The sequence below is a fragment of the Heterodontus francisci genome, chromosome 10, assembly GCF_036365525.1.
Source record: "Heterodontus francisci isolate sHetFra1 chromosome 10, sHetFra1.hap1, whole genome shotgun sequence".
NCBI lineage: Eukaryota > Metazoa > Chordata > Chondrichthyes > Heterodontiformes > Heterodontidae > Heterodontus > Heterodontus francisci.
This window is the reverse complement of record NC_090380.1, coordinates 45161724-45184300: the sequence shown is the minus strand read 5'-3', so window position 1 is coordinate 45184300 and position 22577 is coordinate 45161724. Positions and strand designations below refer to the sequence as shown.

The window sequence follows — 22577 nt, the reverse complement described above, 5'->3', positions numbered from 1 at the left end:
TAGATTCCACATGTATTGATGTGTTGGCTGCCTGGGATTGTATGCTGGAATCATTTGAAAATGGCTGCTAGGTTATTACAGATATACTGTCACCCCAAGAGAAATATCCACCATCTATGCCAACTCTTCTAATGCTCTAGCTGCTGAGCTTTTCTTCAGCAATCTGTGTGGCCACCAGACAACAATGAGGTTTTTGAAGCCTTATGTGATGGCTGTCTTAATCTGATTCCCCAAGATTGTGAATCCAGTTATGATAAATAGATGTGGATTGGAGACGTGTATCTCTAAAGCAGCATTTCCAAGTGTAGACATTGGCACATTGGAACATCGGAACAGGCGTTGGTCTTTAGCCCCTCAAGACTGTTCCACCATTCAATTACATCATTTTCCTGGCTTTGACTCATATCCCCGAATACCCTTACTAAATAAAAATCTGACAATCTCAGTCATGAAAATTTCAATTGACCCACAATCCACAGCCTTTTGGTCAAAATAATTCCAGATTTTCACTATTCTTTGTGTGAAAAAGTGCTCCCCCTGATTTCACTATGGGGAGCGGGCAGGAAAGTGGAATTGAAGCCCAAGATCAGCCATGATCATATTGAATGGCGAGGCAGGCTCGATGGGCCATATGGCCTACTTCTGCTCCTATTTCTTGTGTTCCCTCCTGAATAGTTCCAGCTCTAATTTTAAAATTGTTCCCCTTGTTCTGATTCCCCATCAGAGAAAATAGCTTCTCTGTATCTATCGAATTCTTTCATCACTTTAATTACCTTAATGAAATCACCCCTGAACCTACTTAACTCAAGGGAACACAAGCTAAGTTGATGCAACCTATCCTCATAACGTAACCCTATAAACCCTGGTATCATTCTGGTGAATCTGCTCTGGACCTTCTTCAAAGCCTTCTGAAATACAGTGCCCAAAACTGCATGCAGCAATCCAAATGGAGTCTGACCAAGGCTCTGTACAACTGCAGCATCACTTCATTTCCTTTGTATTGCAGCCTTCTTGAGATAAAGGCCAATATTAGCTTTTATGAATACTCTTTGAAAATGTTGATGCATCGGTTTGATTTTTTTATGTTGACCATGCCCCAAAGTGACTCCTATTCAGCTGTACCAAACTGAAACCAATTTTAAATCACCATCTGTCTCAAACAATTTTTTTAATTTCCTTATCTGATAGGGGAATTGTTGTGCAATATTGATACAGGTGCGTGGCCACGAAACAGTATTTGTGGAATTTTGCAAGACAACACTGGGGGAGGCAGAGTCCAGGCTATAGTAGGTAGAGGCAGACTCAAAGTCTGGTAGTGGATCATTTCCTTCCTGAATCTGGACTGCCTCTTCCTCCTGAGTCCAGGCCTGGAGGGAGATATAAGCCAAGGCTTACAAGAGAGCATGCTGCAAAGTCAATATGCATGGAGCAGCCAGAGAGGGAATGACCAAATTCACCATGAGACATGCCCCAGAGTAACCAGAAATGATAGAATAAAAGCAAAATACTGCGGATGCTGGAAATCTGAAATAAAAACAAGAAATGCTGGAAAGACTCAGCAGGTCTGGCAGCATCTGTGGAGAGAGAAGCAGAGTTAACGTTTCAGGTCAGTGACCCTTCTTCAGAATTTCTTCAGACCCTTCTCCAGGAACTAGAGACTTGCTAGAGAGGGAAGGCCAAAGTCAGCAGCAGGAATGCACAATAAGGTCCCTAACAACCAGGTTAGCAAAAACTCCAGTTTTGTTACTTGTTTAAACATCTATATAAAAAACAAGTCCCCTCCCTATATATTTATCTGAAGATAAATGACTCTCAACATACTAGGAATAATTTTCCAATTTTGCACTTTCAGTGGGGGACATTGAACATTGGGACCACACACGGGGGCTTAAATTTATACTCTGAAAACAAGGGTGGCCCGCTCGCACGGACTGCATGTCGCAGAGCCACTGCGATATTAAGCACAATGGCTCATTTAAATAGCCAGGGCGCACCGCCCCACCCCCCGATGATGTAGAAGTGGCAGGCTGTCTGTCCCGGCTATGGCATCAGCTGCCTGTGCACAGGCGCTGACACCATTTTTAAAGGGCTTTGAGCCCTACGATTCAATTTAAATATTTAAAAGAACATTTAATTTTTAAAAATGCATTTATTCTGTCCCTCTCCCACCTCCCCATAACAATGAAATTAATTACTTGCCCTCTCCCACAACAAAACACATACCCTGTCCACCTGGCCAAAGTACAGAAACTTTAAACTATAACCCTTCCCACCATCCCCTACACCAATGATATTACTTTGACCCCATTTCCCCACCCCCCCCCACCCCCACCAGCACTGAGAAACTTAGCTCCTCCCTCCCTCCACCAGTGTTACGCCTTGGTTCCCTGCACCCAAAGGGGTGGGAGTGCTGGCCAGTGGCACGAATATCACACCGGGACCGATGGTGGGAACATAAAGGTAATTAATTCATTAATTTAAATTTATTTCAATATGTTAATGGCAGTCCCATCACCGAGCAGCAGGGGGGCCGACACGAGGCCTCACCACCGCCAGCAATTTCGGGTTGGGCCCTCATGGCATTGGGGTGCATAGCAGCTCTCTCCGGGAGGCATTTTCCAGCCCCCAACCCACCCCGCCACCACTCACGACGTCGAGGGGAGGGGGATGTCTGTGAAATTCAGTCCAAAATATAAGAGTTAAGTGCACATGAAGTTCCAATCATTAATTTAACTGGTTGGAAAATCATACACAACAAGCACCCAAATTTACAATAAACAAGTTTCCTGTTTCACAGAGCTGTATTTTTTTCTCCTTTGATTAAAAACAGTCTGTACCTTTAAAACTCTGTTTAAAAACAGTGTGCCGTTAAAAACTACGAGGCACAGTGTGCCAGGTACACCTGTTCCTAGGCCACAGCAGGAGAGTGACGTTACATAGTATAATGTTTCAACTTAACTGTGTGGAAAAACCAGCTGAAACCAGTTTTGAGAGACTCACCAGCGAAGCATGCTACTGAAGAAAAGAGCCGTCTATTTTTCTCAGCAAAAATTCTACAAGGAGCTAAAGGCCAAGTTAATTGCCTAAGGAGAAAAAAGCCCTTTGAAGAGATCATTTGTATTTCTGAAGTAAAATTTCGACTCAGAGACTGTCGGTTTTAAAATTCAAGTAGACCTATTGCTGTGCTTATTGTTGAAAGATCTGTTTGATGCCTGCTGCAACCAAAGTGTTTGAAGGCCTATCTACTAAGAGACTATTTCATCAAATCCGTGTGGAGATTTCGAGGGGCATTTGATTATTTTCACATTAGAATACCTCACCCATCAGGAACATAACCCACAAAGACTTAAATGCCAGTTATTTATTTATTCTTAAGAAACAGGTAATTGTTTCACAAAGGAAACCGGTTAACCATGATTTTTGAGTGTATGTGTGTGAATGGGGAAGTTAGGTTAAAATAAGAAGTTGTAAGGTCTTTAGACAAAGGTTTATCTTAATAGTGTTTAAGATTTTGTTTTAATAATAGTTAATTTGTTGTTCTCTAAAGATACCTGGTTTGTCTGATTTATTCTGGGGGTTACTAGAGTGCTTAATTTGTCTGTTTTCCAGTTGGGCGGGAAAACTTTCATAATATGCCGCGACCTGTGGAGCGATAGGACTGAACTGACAGTGCGTTGCTCCCGCCAGGGGCACAATTACCCCTACTAAATCTACTCTTCAGAATTGAATTATAAATGCAAAAGTCATAAACTAATATTTAGCCTACCAATGGATATTTGGTGAAGCTGTTGAGATGTCAGTGTCAAACTGCAATCCTTCTCCTCTTGAAGTGACGATGGAACAGCATTAAGACCATCCTTTGTCTGCTGTAAATCAATTGAAAGGAGGTCAAACATGCTTGTAATGGAAGGGAAAAACAGTGAAATTATTCCTCACCACAAAAAACAGTGCGAATGATGTCAATGAATACATGGTCTAATTGTTTCTGGATATTGATGGATTCTAGTTTTTCAAACACATCAACAATACTTTCTCATTCAATTATATTTGGAAGCTAATCACATTTTTGTGTTTCCCAGTTCTCCAGTTTTCCTTGGTCAACATTTCTCCCTCAAATAACACCTAAAGCTGGTAAATTCTTATTTAAGGCTGATCTTCACCTTCAATGGTTTTGTGAAACTACTCAGATTAATTCATTGACTGAACTGTTTTGGGACATCTTAACATCATGAAAAACACTATATAAGTGCAAAATATATAAATGAATCTAGTATAAAGGATGTTATCACTGGACACTTAGAAAATAATAGTAGGATTTAGCAGAGTCAACATAGATTCACAAAAGGGGTATCATGTTTGACAAACCTGTTAGAGTTTATTGAGGATATAACTAGCAGAATAGATCATGGGGAACCAGTGGATGTGGTGTATTTGGAATTTCAGAAGGCTTTCAATAAGGTCCCACACAGGAGGTCAGTAAGCAAATTTAGATCACATGGGATTGGGGGGAATATACTGGCATTGAGAACTGACTAATGGACAGAAAACAGAGAGTAGGAATAAATGGGTCATTCTCAGGTTGGCAGGCTGTAACTAGTGGGGTACCGCAAGGGTCAGTGCTTGGGCCCCAGCTATCAATGATTTGGATGTGGGGACCAAATGTAATATTTTCAATTCTCCGATGACACAAAACTAGGCAAAACTAGGTGGAAATGTGAGTTGTGAGGAGGATGTAAAGAGGCTTCAGGGGGATTTAGACAGGCTTAGTGAGTGGGCAAGAACATGGCAGATGGAATATAATGTGGGAAAATGTGAAGATATCCATTTAGATAGAAAAAACAGAAATGCAGAGTTATGAGAGATTGAGAAGCGTTGATGTCCAAAGGGACCTGGGTGTCCTTGTTCATTAGTCACCGAAAGCTAACATGCAGATGCAGCAAGCAATTAGGAAGGCAAATTGTATGTTGGCCTTTATTGCAAGAGGATTTGAGTACAGGAGTAAAGAAGTCTTGCTGCAATTATATAGAGACTTGGTGAGACCACAATTGGAGTATTGTATGCAGTTTTGGTCTCCTAACCTAAGGAAAGATATACTTGCCATAGGGAAGTGCAACGAAAGTTTACCAAACTAATTCCTGAGATTGAGGGATTGTCCTGTGAGGAAAGATTAAATACACTTTATTTTCTGGAGTTTAGAAGAATGAGAGGTTTCTCTAGAACTTTTTTTTACTAATATTAATATATTTTTTGCAGTTCTTCGTTTACACTAGTCCCTGATTCTCCATTATTTCTGGGAAGTTTTTAGTATTTTCCTCCGTGAAGACAGACACGAAGTATTTGTTTAGTTTCTCTGCCATTTCCTTATTCCCCATTATAAATTTTCCTGACACCACTTGTAACGGATCCACATTTGTTTTTGCTAATCTTTTCCTTTTTACATACCTATTTTACAGTCCGTTTGTATGTTTCTTGCTAGATGACTCTCATATTGTATTTTCCCTTTTTTAATCATTTTCTTGGTCCTCCTTTGCAGAATTCTAAAATGCTCCTAAACCTTAGGCTTACCATTTTTTCCCTCTTCCTTTGCTCTAATACAATCCTTGATTTTTTTTGTTAGCCACAGTTGGAGCACTTTCCTTGCTGGGTTTTTGTGCACTAAACTATGTTTTGTAAACTATGTTTTAGTTCTTCAACTGTTAGCCATTTCCTATCCACTGTCATACCTTTTAACGTAGTTTCCCAATCCACCATAGCCAATTTGCCCCTCATACCTTCATAGTTTCCTTTGGTTAGATTTAAGACCCTAGTTTCTGATCGAACTACATCACTTTCACACTTAATGTAAAATTTCATCATGTCATGGTCACTCTTTCCTAATGGCTCCTTTACAACAAGATTATTAATTAGCCTTTTTTCATTGCACAATATTAGATCTAAAATAGCCCATTCCCTAGTTGGTTCCTCAACGTACTGCTCTGGAAAACCATCTTGCATGCATTCCAAGAATTCGTCCTCTACAACATTAGTACGAATAGATTTTACCCAGTCTATATGTAGATTGAAAACCCCCATGATTACTGTATTACCCTTGTTACACACACCTCTAATTTCCTGATTTATACTGTGATTTACATTACCACTGTTGTTTGTTGGCCAAAAACAACTTTCACCAATGTTTTCTGCCCCTTGCTGTTTCTTAGTTCCATCCAAACTGATTCTACGTCTTCATCTTTAGAACTAAGGTCATCTAACACTACAGTGCTAATGCCCTCTTTAATTAACAGAGCTACCCCACCAGCTTTTCCCAGCTTCCTGTCCTTCCTGAATGTAACACATCCTTGGATATCCAGGTCCCAGCTTTGGTTTCCTTGTAGCTACATCTCTGTAATGGATAACAGGTCATACATATGAATTTCTATTTGAGCTGATAATTCATTTGTTTTATTGCAAATGCTGCAGGAATTCAGATACAGAGACCTTAATTCAGCTTTTTCACTGTTTTTGTGATCTCTGTACACTGGCACACTCTTAAGTTTTCAATTACTATCCCTTCCTGCCATACTTTGATCATCATTACCTTTATTGCTACTTTGATCTATTGCCTTGTCATTTCCCTTTAATTCACTCAATCTTCCCCAACATGATCCCTTTCCCCCCTCTATTTATTTTAAAGCCCTCTCTACTTCCCTAGTTATACAACTTGCTAAAATATTGGTCCCAGCATGGTTCAAGTGAAGTTCATCCCCACTTTCCCCAATACTGGTGCCAGTGCCCCACAAACAGGAACCCACTTCTCCACACCAGTCTTTAAGCATCTCTCTAAACTTACTTACCCTATGCCAATTTGCACATGGCTCAGGTAATAATCCAGAGATTATTACCTTTGAGGTTGTTTTTTATTTTAGTGCCTAACTCCTCATACTCCCTTTTCAGAACCTCCTTCCTAGTCCTATCTATGTCGTTGGTACCTACATGCACCACGATGGTTGGATCCTCCCCCTCCCACTGCAAATTCCTCTCCAGCCCTCAGCAGGTATCTCAAACCATGGCACTGGGCAGGCAACACAGCTTTCTTGACTCTTGCTCTTGGCTGCAGAGAACTATTTCTATCCCCCTGACTATATTTTCCCCTACTACCTCTACATTCCTTTTAACGCCCCCCCCCCCCACCCCCCTACTTGAATGGCTCCTGTACCATGGTGTCATGGTCAGTCTGTTCATTCACACAACAGCCTCGCTCTTGTCCATTCAAGCTGCAAGAACCTCGATCTTGTTGCTCAATTGGAAGGGTTGCGGCTCCTCCACTCCCCTCGATCTCCTTACCTGCCTGACTCACAGTCACACTCTCCTGTCCCTGACCACTGACCAAATCAGATGGCCCTATCCTAAAGAGGTGTGACTGCCTTCTGGAACAAAGTATCCAGGTAACTATCCCTCTCCCTGATGCATCGCAATGTTGCAGCTCAGCCTCCAGCTCATTAACTCTGAGCCAAAGCTCCTCAAGCTGCAGACACTCACTACAGATGTGGTTGCCATGGGTTGCCGTGACATCCAGGAGCTTCCACATGCTGCAGCCACAGCACATCGCTTGTCCTTCCATCTTTATTGTGTTCATTAAATTAAATTTATTTTCTTAATTAATTTATGGTTCCCCTCTTCACCAAACTCTCTCACTCACCAAACTCCCAATATTAATAGCAGGCTCTACAAGGTTGATGCAGGAAGGATGTTTCCCCTGGCTGTGGGTGTCTAAAACCAGAGGACAGTCTCAGAATAAGAGGTAGGCCATTTAGGACTGAGAGGAGGAGGAATTTATTCACTCAGAGGGTAGTGAATCTTTGGAATTCTCAACCCCTGAGGGCTGTGGAATCTCAATCATTGAGTATGTGTAAGACAGAGATCAATAGATTTCTAGATATGAAAGATATCAAGGGATTTCGGGATAGTGTGGGACAATGGCGTTGAGGTAGAAGATTCACCATGATCAAGTTGAATGGCGGAGCAGGCTCAAGGGGCCAAATGGCCTACTCCTGCTCCTATTTCCTAAGTTCCTAAGTCCTTCCTTCCTTCTTTCTTTCTTCTTACCTTTTCACAAGAAAAAGGTCTTGCACGATATGATGTTTGAAATAATGGCCTGGATTTTTCAGGGGTTTTTTGACAGCGAATATCAGTATTTTCTATCATTAGTCCTCTGAAACTTACAGCAACTTCAGGATTTATCGCAAGCGCAGATTAACAAAGAAATCCTGAAGTTGCGGTCTGTTATTCACTGCTCTGCCGCAGACTGTGCTGTGGACCCTCCCGTCAGAACCAGCAATCATTGAAACCAGTTGATGTGACAAGAACGTCTAATTTTCCACTCTCACATCGATGTTGGAAACCCAATAAAATGTTACACCTTGTTCAATCAGATGTAACTGGATTTTTAATGGCAAACTAAGTTATAACTGTTCCGGAGCAACAGACCTAGTCCTGAAAAAGTAATTTTATCTTTGTGGAGTGTTTTTGAATGTCACCATTAAGATTAATTACTCGTTTTTTTAAAATACATTTTTAAAATTTGTTTAAAAGTTTTTTTCACGATATTTTAGCTTCTACCTTCATCCCATATGTATATCCCAATCCTTATTTTGCTCTCTGTAAAAAAAATTTTAAGTAATTTTATTTTAGTGCTTTTCATTTCCTGGTTGGAGTGTCTGAGAATTCTTCAATGTGCTTAGCTACTAGGACAGCTTGATGACATCATTGCAGCTCCACGCTGGAAATCCCTATGAAAGAATGCTACAATCCACTGCATAGTAAGAGGAGGTAAAGTTCACGCTGCAGAGATCACTAGGTCTCTCAGCGAAGTGCTCTTCAAGGTCAGCAGCAACGTCCTTGCTTCATCACTGACCGCAAAATCCAGGGCAATGTGTTTTTTATATAACTACATATCTATATTTCAGAGGAGACATTAAACCAAGACCCATTCTGTCCTCTCAAGTGGATGTAAAAGATCCCATGGCACTATTCAAAGAGGAGCAGGAGAGTTTTCCTGGTGTCTAGGACAACATTTATCCCTCAGCTAATACTACAAAAATAGTTTAATTGATTATTAATCTCATTTCTCTTTCTGGGGCCTTGTGTGAAAAATGGCTGAGCCTTTCCCTACAACAGTTGTTGCTGTTCAAAAGTAATTTATTGGCTGTAAAGTTGTTTGGGACATCCTGACTATTGATACAATGAGTGAGAGAGAGAGAGAGAGAGAGAGAGAGTGTTACATTAGCCTAGCAATAGTTAGTGGGTTCAATTTTGATCAACAGATTGTTCCAGACTGACAGCAACAACAGAAAAGATGCTGATGTCTGACGAATAGACCAGATACTAAGAATTAGGCTACAGATTATCATATAAGGCAATGTGCAGTGAAAGGACTATCAGTAGAGAGAAGGAAAAAATTCTAACTTGCTAAAGAAAAATAGTGTATAAGCATTTTCTTATTTTAGGTTGTACAATGAGAAGAATGCATACCTGTGTTCAATTGTGCTCTGTCTGCTAATATACTCCGCTTGAAATTGTTTTGTATGGTAAAGCAGGGAATAAAGTGATTGTAACCAGAACATTGTTACTACTCAAATGAACAACACAGGTTTTTAATAACACACCAATGATTGTGAAAGGCACTATATAAATGCAAGCCTTTCTTTCTATCTCACAAGGAAAAGGTCTTGCTTAATGTGATGTTAAAAACCCATCAGTTAATTTTCAGTTCTTTACAAAAGCTGAGCTGTCTGTGAGAGAGCCTGTATTCCAGATTTAAACAACATTTTGTCTTTGGAATTTTCTCCCCCAGAGGGCTGTGGATGCTCAGTCGATGAGTATATTCAAGATTGAGATTGAAAGATTTTTGAGCACTAAGGGAATCAATGGATATACATACGAATTAGGAGCAGGGGTAGGCCACTCGGCCCCTCGAGCCTGCTCTGCCTTTCAATAAGATCATGGCTGATCTGATTGTCACCTCAACTCCACATTCCCGCCTACCCCGGATAACCTTTCACCCCCTTGCTTATCAAGAATCTATCTACTTCTGCCTTAAAAATATTTTAAAAACTCTGCTTCCACTGCCTTTTGAAGAAGACTTCTAAAGACTCACGACCCTCTGACAGAAAAGATTTCTCCTCATCTCTGTCTTAAATGGCCGACCCCTTATTTTTATACAGTGACCCCTAGTTCTAGATTCTCCCACAAGGGGAAACATCCTTTCCACATCCATCCTGTCAAAACCCCTCAGAATCTTATATGTTTCAATCAAGTCACCTCTTACTCTTCTAAACTCTAGCGGATACATGCCTAGCCTGTCCAACCTTTCCTCATAACACAACCTGCCCATTCCAGGTATTAGTCTAGTAAACCTTCTCTGAACTTCTTCCAATGCATTTACATCCTTCCTTAAATAAGGAGACCAATACTGTACACAGTACTCCAGATGTGGTCTCACCAATGCCCTGCATAGCTGAAGCATAACCTCCCTACTTTTATATTCAATTCCCCTCGCAATAAATGATAATATTCTATTAGCTTTCCTAATTACTTGCTGTACCTGCATACTAACCTTTTACAATTCATGCACTCGGACATCCAGATCCCTCTGCATCTCAGAGCTCTGCAATCTCTCATCATTTAGATAAACTGCTTCTTTTTTATCCTTCCTGCCAAAATGGACAATTTCACATTTTTTCACATTGTACTCCATTTGTATAATGGAGTATACTGACTTAACCTATCTATAATCCCTTTGTAGCCTCCTTACATCCTCTTTACAACTTATAGGGATAGTTAAGAAGATGGAGTAGATGTAGAAGTTCAGCCAAGATCTTAGTGAATGTCAGAGCAAGCTCGAGGGGCTATAAAGCCTACTCTTATTCCTTATGTTCCTATTTTCTGAAGAGAATACTCTCCAGTTGAGGCACAATTATCAAATTAAAGAAGAAATTAAGCATTACATCATGTGTCGTTTTCAAAAAAGAAAGACATATTTAGTAGCTAGAAATCACTGTAACAGCAGCAAACATTTTCTGTTGTTTTGCCCTTCTTCATTTTAATTTCACTAAGGGGCACTTCCCAAGGATTTGCAATCAATATCTCCTCTATAAAAGTAGTCAAGTTTTGCTACCGCACACAGTTACATGGCACAGAGAAAGCCAACGACAGAATGCCTCGAGGACTGAGTGCTACATCAGGATATTGGTGCAGGTGGGAATTTGATGCAGAAGGGGAAAGAGGTAAAGGCCTACTACCCTACCTGAACCCTACAGGATCCGACGACATGTGTCAGGTTCGGGTTGGGTCGGGTCGCTCTTCCGGGTCTGGCTTTCGGGCTCGGTCCGGGTCGGGCCAGGTCCAGGTCGGACACGCACAGCAAGAAGTGTTAAAAGTAAAAAAACCTACCTGAGTTGGGAGCCCGGGACGTCAAAGAAGGAAACTCTGAGTCTGCGCAGTGAGCAAGTGAGCATCTCTATGACGTCATTATGCTCATGTTGCAGCTTCCTTCAAATTGGGAATCGGAAGGTAAGTAAAGGGAACATTCCAGTGGTCGGGTCAGGCTCAGGTCTGGTCAGGTCGGGCGTGGGGAAAAAATGGAGGGACTCGGGCCTTGTCGGGCTCGGGTCCGATGTGGTTCCGTCGGGTTTAGGTCAGGTTTTTTTTTTGTGACCTGACCAGGCCCTGAGAAAGAGGTACCGTTTTTCATATCTTTTTGTCCAACCTCCAATAGCTGATGAATGTTGTTTTGTCTGCAAGCTAGGGACTTTAACTTGCTATTAATTTAGCTGAGTAAATTCATAACTAATTGACTAATTAAATAAATACAGTTAAATAATTAAGTTTAGACTGATATGGCAGTGATGGTGGTGTGGCGTGACTGCAACATGTGGGAATCTATGGAATGCATCGCAGTCCTGGACAATCATATCTGTGATAAATGTCTACAGCTGGAGCAACTTCAGCTCAGAGTTGCTGAGCTGGAGTCTGAGTTGCAGAGATTGCGGAGCATCAGGGAGGAGGAGAGTTACCTGGACACTTAATTCCAGAAGGTAGTCATCCCCTTAGGTTAAGTACAACTTTAGAGTTGGGCAATGGTCAGGGACAAGAGGATGTGACTGCAAGTCAGGCAGATATGGGCATCCAGAATGTAGTGATGGAGGACGCTCAACCCTAGACGTTGACCAACAGGTACAAGGTGCTTCCGACCTGTACGAATGAGAACAAGAGCTGTAGGATGAATGAGCAAACTGACCATGGCACCATGATGCAGGATGCCATTCAAGTGGGGGGACCGAAAAAGAATGTGGTAATGATAGGGGACAGTATAGTCAGAGGGATTCTGTTCTCTGCAGCCATGCCCAGGAGCTCCAAAGGTTGTATTGCCTGCCAGCTGGAGATGAACTTGGAGTGGGAGGGGAGGGTCCAGTTGTCATGGTACACGTAGGAAGCAACAACATAGGTAGAATTAGGAATGATGTTCTGCTGAGAGAGTTTGAGGAGTTAGGGTCCAAATTAAATGCAGAACATCAAAGGCATTCATCTCTGGAATGTTACTTGAGCCACATGCCAATTGGCATAGGGTCAAGCAGATAAGAGAATAAACGCATGGCTCAAAGAGTGGTGTGGCTTACTTAGGAAATTAAGGATAAAGATAGTATTAGATTAAAAGAAGAAGCTTTTAATGTTACAAAGAATAGTAGCAAGTCTGAAGATTGGGAGTGTTTTAGAAACCAGCAAAGAGCCACCAAAAAGTTGATAAAAAGGGAAAAAATAGAAATGAGAGTAAACCAGCTAGGAATATTAAAACAGATTGTAAGAGCTTTTACAAGTATATAAAAAGGAAGAGTGTAGCTAAAGTAAACATTGGTCCCTCAGAAGCAGAGACAGGAGAAATTATTATGCGGAATGAGGAAATGCCAGAAACATTGAACAAACATTTTGTGTCTGTCTTCGCAATAGAAGACACAAGTTGCACATCAGAAATAAAGGGTAACCTAAGGGGCTAAAAATAGTGAGGAAATTAAGATATCAGTAGCGAAAAAGAGAAACTTAAGGAACTAAAATCCGACAAATCCCCAGGACCTGATGGCCTACATCCTAGGGTTCTGAAAGAAATAGTTGTAGAGATAGTGGAGGCGCTGGCTATGATTTTCCAAAATTCCCTGAATTCTGGAATGGTCCCAGTAGATTGGAAGTTAGCAAATGTAACACCACTATTCAAGAAAGGAGGAAGAGGGAAAACAGGAAACTACAGGCCAGTTAGGCTGCATCAGTCATTGGAAATGTGTTGGAATCTATTATTAAGGAAGTCTTAATAATGCACTTAGAAAATCATAGTATAATCAGGCAAAGTCAACATGGTGTTATGAAAGAAAAATTCTGTTTGACAAATCTATTAGAGTTTCTTGAGGATGTAACTAGTAGGGTAGGAAAAAGGGAACCAGTAGATGTAGCATACCTGGATTTCCAAAAGGCATTTGATAAAGTGCCCCACATAAGGTTAATAGGCAAGATAAGGGCTCATGTAGTTGGGGGCAATATATTAGCATGGATAGAGGATTGGTTAATGGACAGGAAGCAGAGAGTAGGCATACATGGAACATTTTCAAGATGGAAGGCTGTGCCTAGTGAAGTGCCACAAGGATCAGTACTGGGGCCTTAGCTATTTGGACGAAGAGACAGTGAGTAATGTATCTAGGTTTGCTGATCATACAAAAGTAGGTGGAATGCAAGCTGTGAGGAGGACTCAGAGAGGTTGCAAAGATATATAGACAGGTTAAGTGAGTGGGCAACAAGGTGGCAGATGGAGTATAATGGGAGGGGGGGGGGGAAGTGTGAAGTTATTCACTTTGGTTGTAAGAATAGAAGGGCAGAATATTTTTTTAAAGGCATGAAACTTGTAAATGTTTATGTACCGAGAGAGTTGGGTGTACTTGTACAAGGAACACAGAAGGTTAGCATGCAGGTACAACAAGCAATTAAAGGAAAATGACATGTTGTCCATTATTGCAAGGGGATTGGAGTTTAAGAACAAAGAAGTCTCCCAAAATTGAACAGGGCTTTAGTGAGACCACACCTAGAATACTGTGTGCAGTTTTTGTCTCCATATTTAAGGTTATATTTGCATTTAAGGCAGTACAGCGAAGGCTCACTGGATTGGTCCCTGGGATGAGAGGGCTGTCCTATGATGAGAGGCTGAGTAAATTGGTTCTATATTCTCTGGAGTTTAGATGAATGAGAGGTAATCTCATTGAAACATACAAGATTCTGTAAGGGCTTGACAGGGTAGACACCGGGAGCTTGTTTCCGCTGGCTGGGGAATCTAAAATACGGGGGCACAGTCTCAGGATAAGGGGATAATCATTTAGGATTGAGATGAGGAGAAGCTTCTTCAAAGGGTTGTGAATCTTTGGAATTCCCTACCCCAGAGGGAAGTGGATGCTCCACTGTTGAATATATTTAAGGCTGCCATAAACAGATTTTTGGTGTCTCAAGAATCAAGGGTTATGGGGAGCGGGCAGGAAAGAGGAATTGATGCAGAAGATCAGTCATGATCATAGTGAATGGCGGGCAGGCTTCATAGGCCGTGTGGTCTACTCGTGTTCCTACTTCTTATGTTCTTATATTTCATGAAGCATTTCTAAAGCACTTCCAAGTTCTCCAATTTAATTTTTCTGTTCATTCAGAAAGATAAAAAAACGGGCTCACCCAATAGCTCAACTGGTTAAGTCATTGAGTCAGTGAGCCATAGACCAGCAGGTCCCAGGTTCTATTGTTTGCCTGTCTGAGTTTACAGATTTCAGCTGAACAGTGGTAGCCAAACTCAAATTGAACACAGAATCAATTCCTGCCCCGAAGCAGGGTTGCCAACTGTCGTTGGATGTATTCCTGGAGATTTCATCATTTGACTTCCTGATTCCAAATGCTCCCCACCACCCCCCTCACAGGCTCCCACCACTGGCTCACTGATAGATCCATCCACACGGCGCATCACCTTCCCATGGTAATCAGGAAATGAACAGACTCTTGTTACCTGGGGCTGCACTTTCACATCGGCGGCAAACTTCAAAAACTGCTGGGCGCACACGTAAGGTTTACTGAGCAGAGCTACCGCGATATTTAGCGCGGCGGCTCAATTAAATGGACAGGATGCACCGTCTGACCCCCCCCCCCCCCAATCCCCCGATGATGTGGAGACGGCGGGCGCTCCGTCCCTGGCAAAGGCGTTTGGTGCCACTGCGCAGGTTTCGGCGCCATTTCTAAAGGGCTTCAAGCCCTTCAACTTCATTTAAATTTTTTAAGTTGTATACATTTTAAAATTAAATTTGAAAATATTCTAAAAGATTCAAGCCCCTCTCCCACCCAGTCAATGACTGAACAATTTATTTATTGCCCTCTCCCCCCAAAAAAAACTTACCTTGCGATCCCGACCTCCCCGCCAAACTTTATTAACTTTCGCCTTCAACCCCTTCCCACCATCCCCTCCATCAATCACAATAGCTTTCCCAGCTCCCCCCAACCTCGCTGCCCTGAAAACTTTCCTGCTCACCCTCCCAACCAGTGTGCCGCCTCAGATCTCCAAATGGAGATCCGAAGGTACGGGATTCCTGGTAACCGGCTGGAATATGGCAGCGGGACAACCGGCGCAACGTGGTATTAATTCTTAAATTTACATGCATTAACATATTTTAATTATGTTCTCATCACCGAGTGGCGGGAGGCCACCATGAGGCCTCGCTGCCGCCGGTAATGTGGGGCGGGGTCTTCCTGGCGTCGAGGCCCACGGCAGGAGAGAGCCCGGAGGTATTTTCCCAACCCCCGCCACAACCCCCGATGCCGGGGACCCAGTAAAATTCGCCCCTGAGTGATTGAGAGTCAAGAATCATCCAGTTTTTCCCCAAATCTTCAATATTTTTATAACTAATAAGCAAAAGAGTTCAAAGAAAATGAAAAAATTAGATAGTTTAATGCCCCAATGATTTTTCTCACAGTAAATTAACCTTCAATAGGGTTGGCAATCCTAATCTGAAGGCCATGCAGCAAGCCCTGCTAGTGTGTGGATATAGGATTCTGAGAAGGCTCATGTCTGTTGCCCCCACACCACCACTTTGCTTTTCCACCACCCCCCAACTCTACTGACATTTGCTGTTGCAACTCACTTTTGAAAAATGGTCTCTTGTGCCCATGGAACCTTCGTCACTACATGCCAATTCCTTTAGAGAGGAAAGAGAGAGAATAAAAATATTAATAGTAAAATGAAGCAAAAAAAAGGCACATGTGGTCTTGGTAGTAAGATAGGATACCTTTCACCTGATAATTCAACGTTTCTAAGTATAACATTAGCAAAATACTGTGGATGCTGAAAATCGGAAATAAAAACAGAAAATGCTGGAAAGCAGCATCAGTGATGAACTTTCATCAGAACTGGGAGAAAAGCTTGGTTTTTGTTTCTGTTCCACTCTGATGAAAGGTCATCAGCCTGAAACATTGAGCTGAGGAGGTGGGAACAGAAGCAGCCAAGCCAGCAATTTTGAATGCCGACTTCCCAACATGGTCCTGCCTCTCAGTGACTTTGGCGCAAGCATTGGGACCTGTGCAGCGGCACCCATCCAAAGGTGGCAGGTCATCAACTGATCATGCAAACGAACCAACTGAGACCTCTTTGAAGCACAAAAAACAATTTTGGAGGCGCATCACAGGGAACACGCAGGGTCACAACTACATTCAGGAAGAGGAGGCGGAATCACAGTAGCGAGCCAGTCATGGAGGTGGGTGCATTTAAGAGCTGTGCATAAAAGGTGAAAGGATTAGAGAGCTCTTCATTTAGTGGCACACAGTGGCCACTGAGTTTGTAGAGGTTGCAGAGAGTTTGATCTGTAGGCACTGAACCAATGTTTTTGCAGGGGGGCGGGGAAGTGAACCTCCAGTGGTTAGTGGGGCAGAGCAGGGGTGTCCAGGCAGCCATTATAGTGCATCTGCTGTCAAGGAAGGCCATCCTTGGACATGGGGCTGAGCTACTCCAAGTTGGAGATTAGCAGCGATAAGGAGCAAGCGCTCTAACAGCAAATACAATCCACTGGGCCTGAGACATGCCGAGGTGATACACAAGGGGCAGGAAGGGCACGAAAGCGATACCCTCACCATTGCGTATATCAACAAAGAATGAGCTTCCTGGAGATGACAGAGTATCAGTGCTGCCAGAGGATGTGCCTATCATGGCATATGGTGACAAAATTGTGTGCCGTCATAGAGAAGCACCTTATTCCTCACTGGCCATGGGGGCACACCCTGCCAGTTTCTGTTAAAGTAATAGTTGCACTGAACTTCTATGCCTCTGGGTCCTTTCAAGAGGTATCAGTGGACCTGACTGGCATCTCACAAGCAGCTGCCCATCACAGCACAAGGCCAGTAAAGAATGCCCTGTTTGAGAAGGCATCAGATTACATTGAGTTCACCACTGATCAAGCCACACAGGCACAAAGGGCTGTTGGATCTGCCTCCATCGCTGGACTCCTTCAGGTGCAGCGGGTATTGATTGCACCCATGTAGCCATCAAGGCACTAGCTGAGCAGCCGGGGCATTTATATATAGGAAGGGATTTCACTCCGTCAACATTCAGCTCGTGTGCAACCATCACAAGCGTTTCCTGAAGGTGTGTGCATGGTTCCCTGGCAGCTGCCATCCTTAGGCAATCGCAGGTGCCACAACTGTTCATTGCACTGCTGAGAATACATGGATGACTGCTAGGGGACAAGGGCTATCCATTGAAGAGATGGCTTCTGACACCTGTGCACAACGGAGGCACAGAGGTGCTATAACCGCTGCCATCTCAGAACAAGGGCCATCATAGAGCAAGCCATTGGACTCCTGAAGATGAGGTTCTGGTGCCTTGAAGAGTCGGGGAGGGCGCACTCCAATACACGCCCTCAAGGATTATGGTGGTCTGTTGCGTGCTTCATAACAAAGAAAGGTGTGAGCCTTGAAAAGGGAGATACAGAGGAGAGGCACACTTCTTCCTCCTCCTCCAAGGAGGAGGAGGAGGAAGAAGTAGTGGAGCAGAGTCAACCAGCCTTGCAAGGCCTTCAACAAGTCCAGCTGAGGAATCAAACATTGACCAGGATGGAAGGAAGGCTCAGGCATCACTCCAGAAGGCACAACCTCAGAAACTCACCTTTTCCAGAGTGAGGAAGTGCATCCAGATGCACATGATGCATAGCCTTTCCACTATTCCCCACACTGCCCGGAAGACAAGCATCCACCTCCAACACAATTTCCAAGAACACACTCGTGTGTGTCCCCCACCACTCTATCATTCTTCTGTCTTAATGACATCAAACTTTGGAATCAACAAGTCTGGGCCGATTCATCAGCATTTTCCTTACCTTGCATCCTTATAAATGAATAGAACCATAGGAAAAGTCACAAAAGTGATACTACTGAGACTCTGCTCTGTCCGCTCACATCCGCTGCTATGGGATGGGTGCTCCCCCTGTGGCTGTCGATGAGGTGGAGACAGACTGCTCGCGTGTGTGTGCATGCGGTGGAGATTTCTGTGGCAGGCATCCTTGTCATCGCAGTGCCAGTGGGGGCTCTGCCACAGAATGCCCCACTTGCACAGGGCAGTCTCAGTCACATGTCCTTCCTGTATAAATGGTGCCTCAGTGAGACAAGGGGGCAGACGATGATAACGCTACCTATGAGGGGTAGCAACATTGCTGACTGCCTCCGCCCTGTCATGACACTCAATAAAGGATCCACCAGCTGGGCCGCAAATGGCATCCACTCCATACATCTTTGCGCCATCAGTGCCACTGGCTGGTCAATGCTACAGAATGCATACATTGGGTTGAATTTTATGGGCCCCCAAGATGGGTTCAGAGGCAGGGGTGCCCATGGAATTGCAATGGGAGGTGGTGCGAAGTGGAGGCCATCGCCTTCTTGTTGCATCGGAATTTATACAGGCGCAGGCCCATTCTGGGCATGTTAGTGCACTCTTCCTGCATCCTCTCAGCATGATTCCACATCTTGCTCTCCACAAGGTTGGCCACTCTCTCAATCGATGAGCTCATGCACTCATATGCCTGAGACATAGTGGGGCATGTCATGTATGGACGTCTCCATTCTCTGCCCATGACTACATACTGCCTCAGGGAATACCAACATTTTTTTTTATTTTAGAGATACAGCACTGAAACAGGCCCTTCGGCCCACCGAATCTGTGCAGACCAACAACCACCCATTTATACTAACCCTACAGTAATCCCATATTCCCTACCACCTACCTACACTAGGGGCAATTTACAATGGCCAATTTACCTATCACCTGCAAGTCTTTGGCTGTGGGAGGAAACCGGAGCACCCGGCGAAAACCCACGCGGTCACAGGGAGAACTTGCAAACTCTGCACAGGCAGTATCCAGAATTGAACCCGGGTCCCTGGAGCTGTGAGGCTGCGGTGCTAACCACTGTGCCACCCTCTGTGCCTGCGCACATCTCCCGCTGTACCTTCAGTAAGACCTGTAATTCCCTGCATTTCCACCCAGCTGAGCATGGTGTCAGTCCTCCATCCTCCAAGGGGAATGCCCACAGCAGCCTCGGCCTCCCTTACCTCCTGAGTGAAGCATTGGTTACTCTGTGCCACCCATTCTAAATTCATGTGAGGCCCCACTGAGGTAAGTATATCTGTGCTGGTGGAGGGTGCATTTGACTGATGTGACATGCTGGCTCGATTGTTCCTTCCTCCACTGAAGAAGCCAACAACATCACATTGGCATGCTGAGGCTCCACCTTAACAACAGCCCCTGTGGTAGACATAAGAAGCTGGTTAGGAACACTCGCTTCTGTCAGCAGCTACTTCTGCTAAGCTGCAGCAGGCTAATAGAGCTTATGTATTGGCATGGAGGAAACTGAGGGGGAGGAAGCTCCATCCCAGTCACCTGGAGATGGTAAGATCATTTCACCCTGTCTTAGACAGACTCCCATCTCGCCATCACTTTTTCAAGAGTTGTTGGTTCTTTTCTCCTGCAAGGTAAACAGCGAGAGAGTTAAGACCACTTCCAGCGGGTCAAACACATGGGATTTCACTGCCTTCAGTATTGCATCCTCCACAAGTACTTTTGGTATGATCTTTGCCAAAGGCTCAGTAGTGCTCCAGGGCAATCATATTTTTCATGTTCCAGGACACTGTGTGCCCTCAGTCTGCTCGGCTCATGGGTGTACTGGTCATTACAGAACTGAAGGCCTTTCACCTGGGTGTCATGTTGCACTCATCTTGCCAGTCTTCAGAAGATCATTGAAGTGCTTCCGGCATTGTACCCACATTATGCTGACAATGCTGCGGCTGCTCACTTCATGAGACACCTCCAGGCATGCCGCTTCGTCTGGCTGGCTGGCCTTCTCCTACCACTCTGATAACAGGATGCTCTGTCGTGCAGCCACTGCCTCTAAAAGTACCTCAAGGGAGGCATCTATAAATCGTGAGGCTACCCTTGCATGGGAATCTGACAGGCTGCTAGACCCCTGCTCTCCTCCCACCTCCATTCTAAAATAATCGCCGACCACAGTAATGTCTGCCATTAGCCCATTAAATCGGGCCCCCTACACCAATACTCATCTCCTCACCACTTTCACCACCCTTAATTGTCAGCAAATGCGCCAACGGACCACTAATTTGTCATCTCTTTGAAAACTGCATCAGCCGTCAGGCGCCAACTCGGAGTGGCATCTTCTCTTTGGCCTACTTGTCTCGGGAGACAATGGGTAAGCGCCTGGAGGTGGTCAGTGGTTTGTGGATCAGCGCCTGGAGTGGCTATAAAGGCCAATTCTAGAGTGACAGACTCTTCCACAGGTGCTGCAGAAAAATTTGATTGTCGGGGCTGTTACACAGTTGGCTCTCCCCTTGCGCTTTTGTCTTTTTTCCTGCCATCACTTCAACTTGCCACACTTCAGCCCCACCTTAATGACTGCCCGCCAGAAATGGTCCTGACATCAGGATCCCTACCCTAAAATGAAAGTTCAGCCTATTATCTCTGTTTCTCTCTCCACCAATGCTGTCTGACCAGCTGAATAATTTCCAGCATTTTCTGTTTCTATTTCTAATTATAGCATTACTGCCACATCATTGTACCTTATTTATGTGGATCTTAAGTGGCACTAACTTACCGGACTTGCAGCTAGATTGACGTCTTTGACTCTAAGCTTGTGTATTCTAATCGGTGGGACTGCAGAACATGTTTTTGACAGCCATTTCTCTTGAATTATGTCTTTGACTGAAAGAGTTGGAGAACGTAGTCCTTCTGCTGGTCTCATACCAATATCGATTACATTGTTATACTCTTCAAACTCTCTAAAGATAGTATATATGTATTAATTCTATGTATCATTATTATAAAACACAACATAAATGTATCACAATAAAAGCCAATTGCAGATGATATCTGCTGCAGGATCTAAATGAAATTGCACTTGTCTTTGGAAAAGCCTAGCGGCTTGCATCTCATTTTCCCAGAGAAATCCCGTTCTCCTGCAACTTGATCCTATTCATTAAAAAAACCATGACAATAATGCTGTAAAATATTCCATTATATCTTCAATTATCTTGTACAGAGGTAGTTCAATTAGGGCCACAAAGCTGCCCTCAACACAGCAGTATAAAGAAACAAAACTATAACTCCTAATTGGGGCGGCACAGTGACGCAGTGGTTAGCACTGCAGCCTCACAGCTCCAGCGACCCGGGTTCAATTCTGGATACTGCTTGTGTGGAGTTTGCAAGTTCTCCCTGTGTCTGCGTGGGTTTCTGCCAGGTACTCTGGTTTCCTCCCACAGCCAAAGACTTGCATGTTGATAGGTAAATTGGCATTTGTAAATTGCCCCTAGTGGTGGTAGGAGAATGGTGGGGATGTGGTAGAGAATATGGGGTTAATGTAGGATTAGTATAAATGGATGGTTGTTGGTCGGCACAGACTCGGTGGGCCGAAGGGCCTGTTTCAGTGCTGTATCTCTAAATAAATAAATAAAAGGTTCCTACTAAATATATATTAAAGTGTAAATCGGGTCACTGCCTCCAGCTGCTGATGTGGGACGTTGTCTCATGTCCCGACAAAGATTATGGGCTGAGGACGAGGGATAACAGCTCAGCATTTCAATATGAAACTGCAACTAAAGCCAAGAGGATTATCCAGCAGTGATGGCAGGCAACACTTTGGCAACTCCAAAGCAAAAGGCAACTGAAACCATAAACATTTAAGCATTGGAAGGTAAAAGGCAGAAGGTTTTGAGGATAAAACTTTAATTCATTATGTTCATAGCGATAAGGGTTCAGCTGCAGCTGTCAGGAGTGCTGACAGATGCTCAAAGTGTAACAGGGCATTAATTTGCATGAGTTCTATCAAGTTCCTATCAAGGTCCTGTACTCAGACCCTAAACCCTTCCAATTACCTCCATAACATAAAACCTCCTCTGAACTAATGCTGCTTCCTCCTTCAGTGTTTTCTCCCTTTTCCCTTTTCATTGTCTCCATCTCTTATTTACCACATAATCTCACATTCCAAATG

General features: G+C 43.6%; 1 protein-coding gene across 3 annotated transcripts in view; it reads right to left on the bottom strand.

Moving 5' to 3' along the window:
* Positions 1-22577, bottom strand: part of LOC137374438 (cilia- and flagella-associated protein 47-like) — a 777638-nt gene that overhangs the window by 674052 nt on the left and 81009 nt on the right. For all 3 annotated transcript variants that reach the window (XM_068040550.1, XM_068040552.1, XM_068040551.1), the window contains 3 exons: positions 21186-21369; positions 16185-16238; positions 3767-3866 (listed from right to left, as the gene is read on the bottom strand). In XM_068040550.1, coding sequence (XP_067896651.1) covers positions 3767-3866; positions 16185-16238; positions 21186-21369 — 338 coding nt within the window. The remainder of the gene's footprint in view (positions 1-3766; positions 3867-16184; positions 16239-21185; positions 21370-22577) is intronic.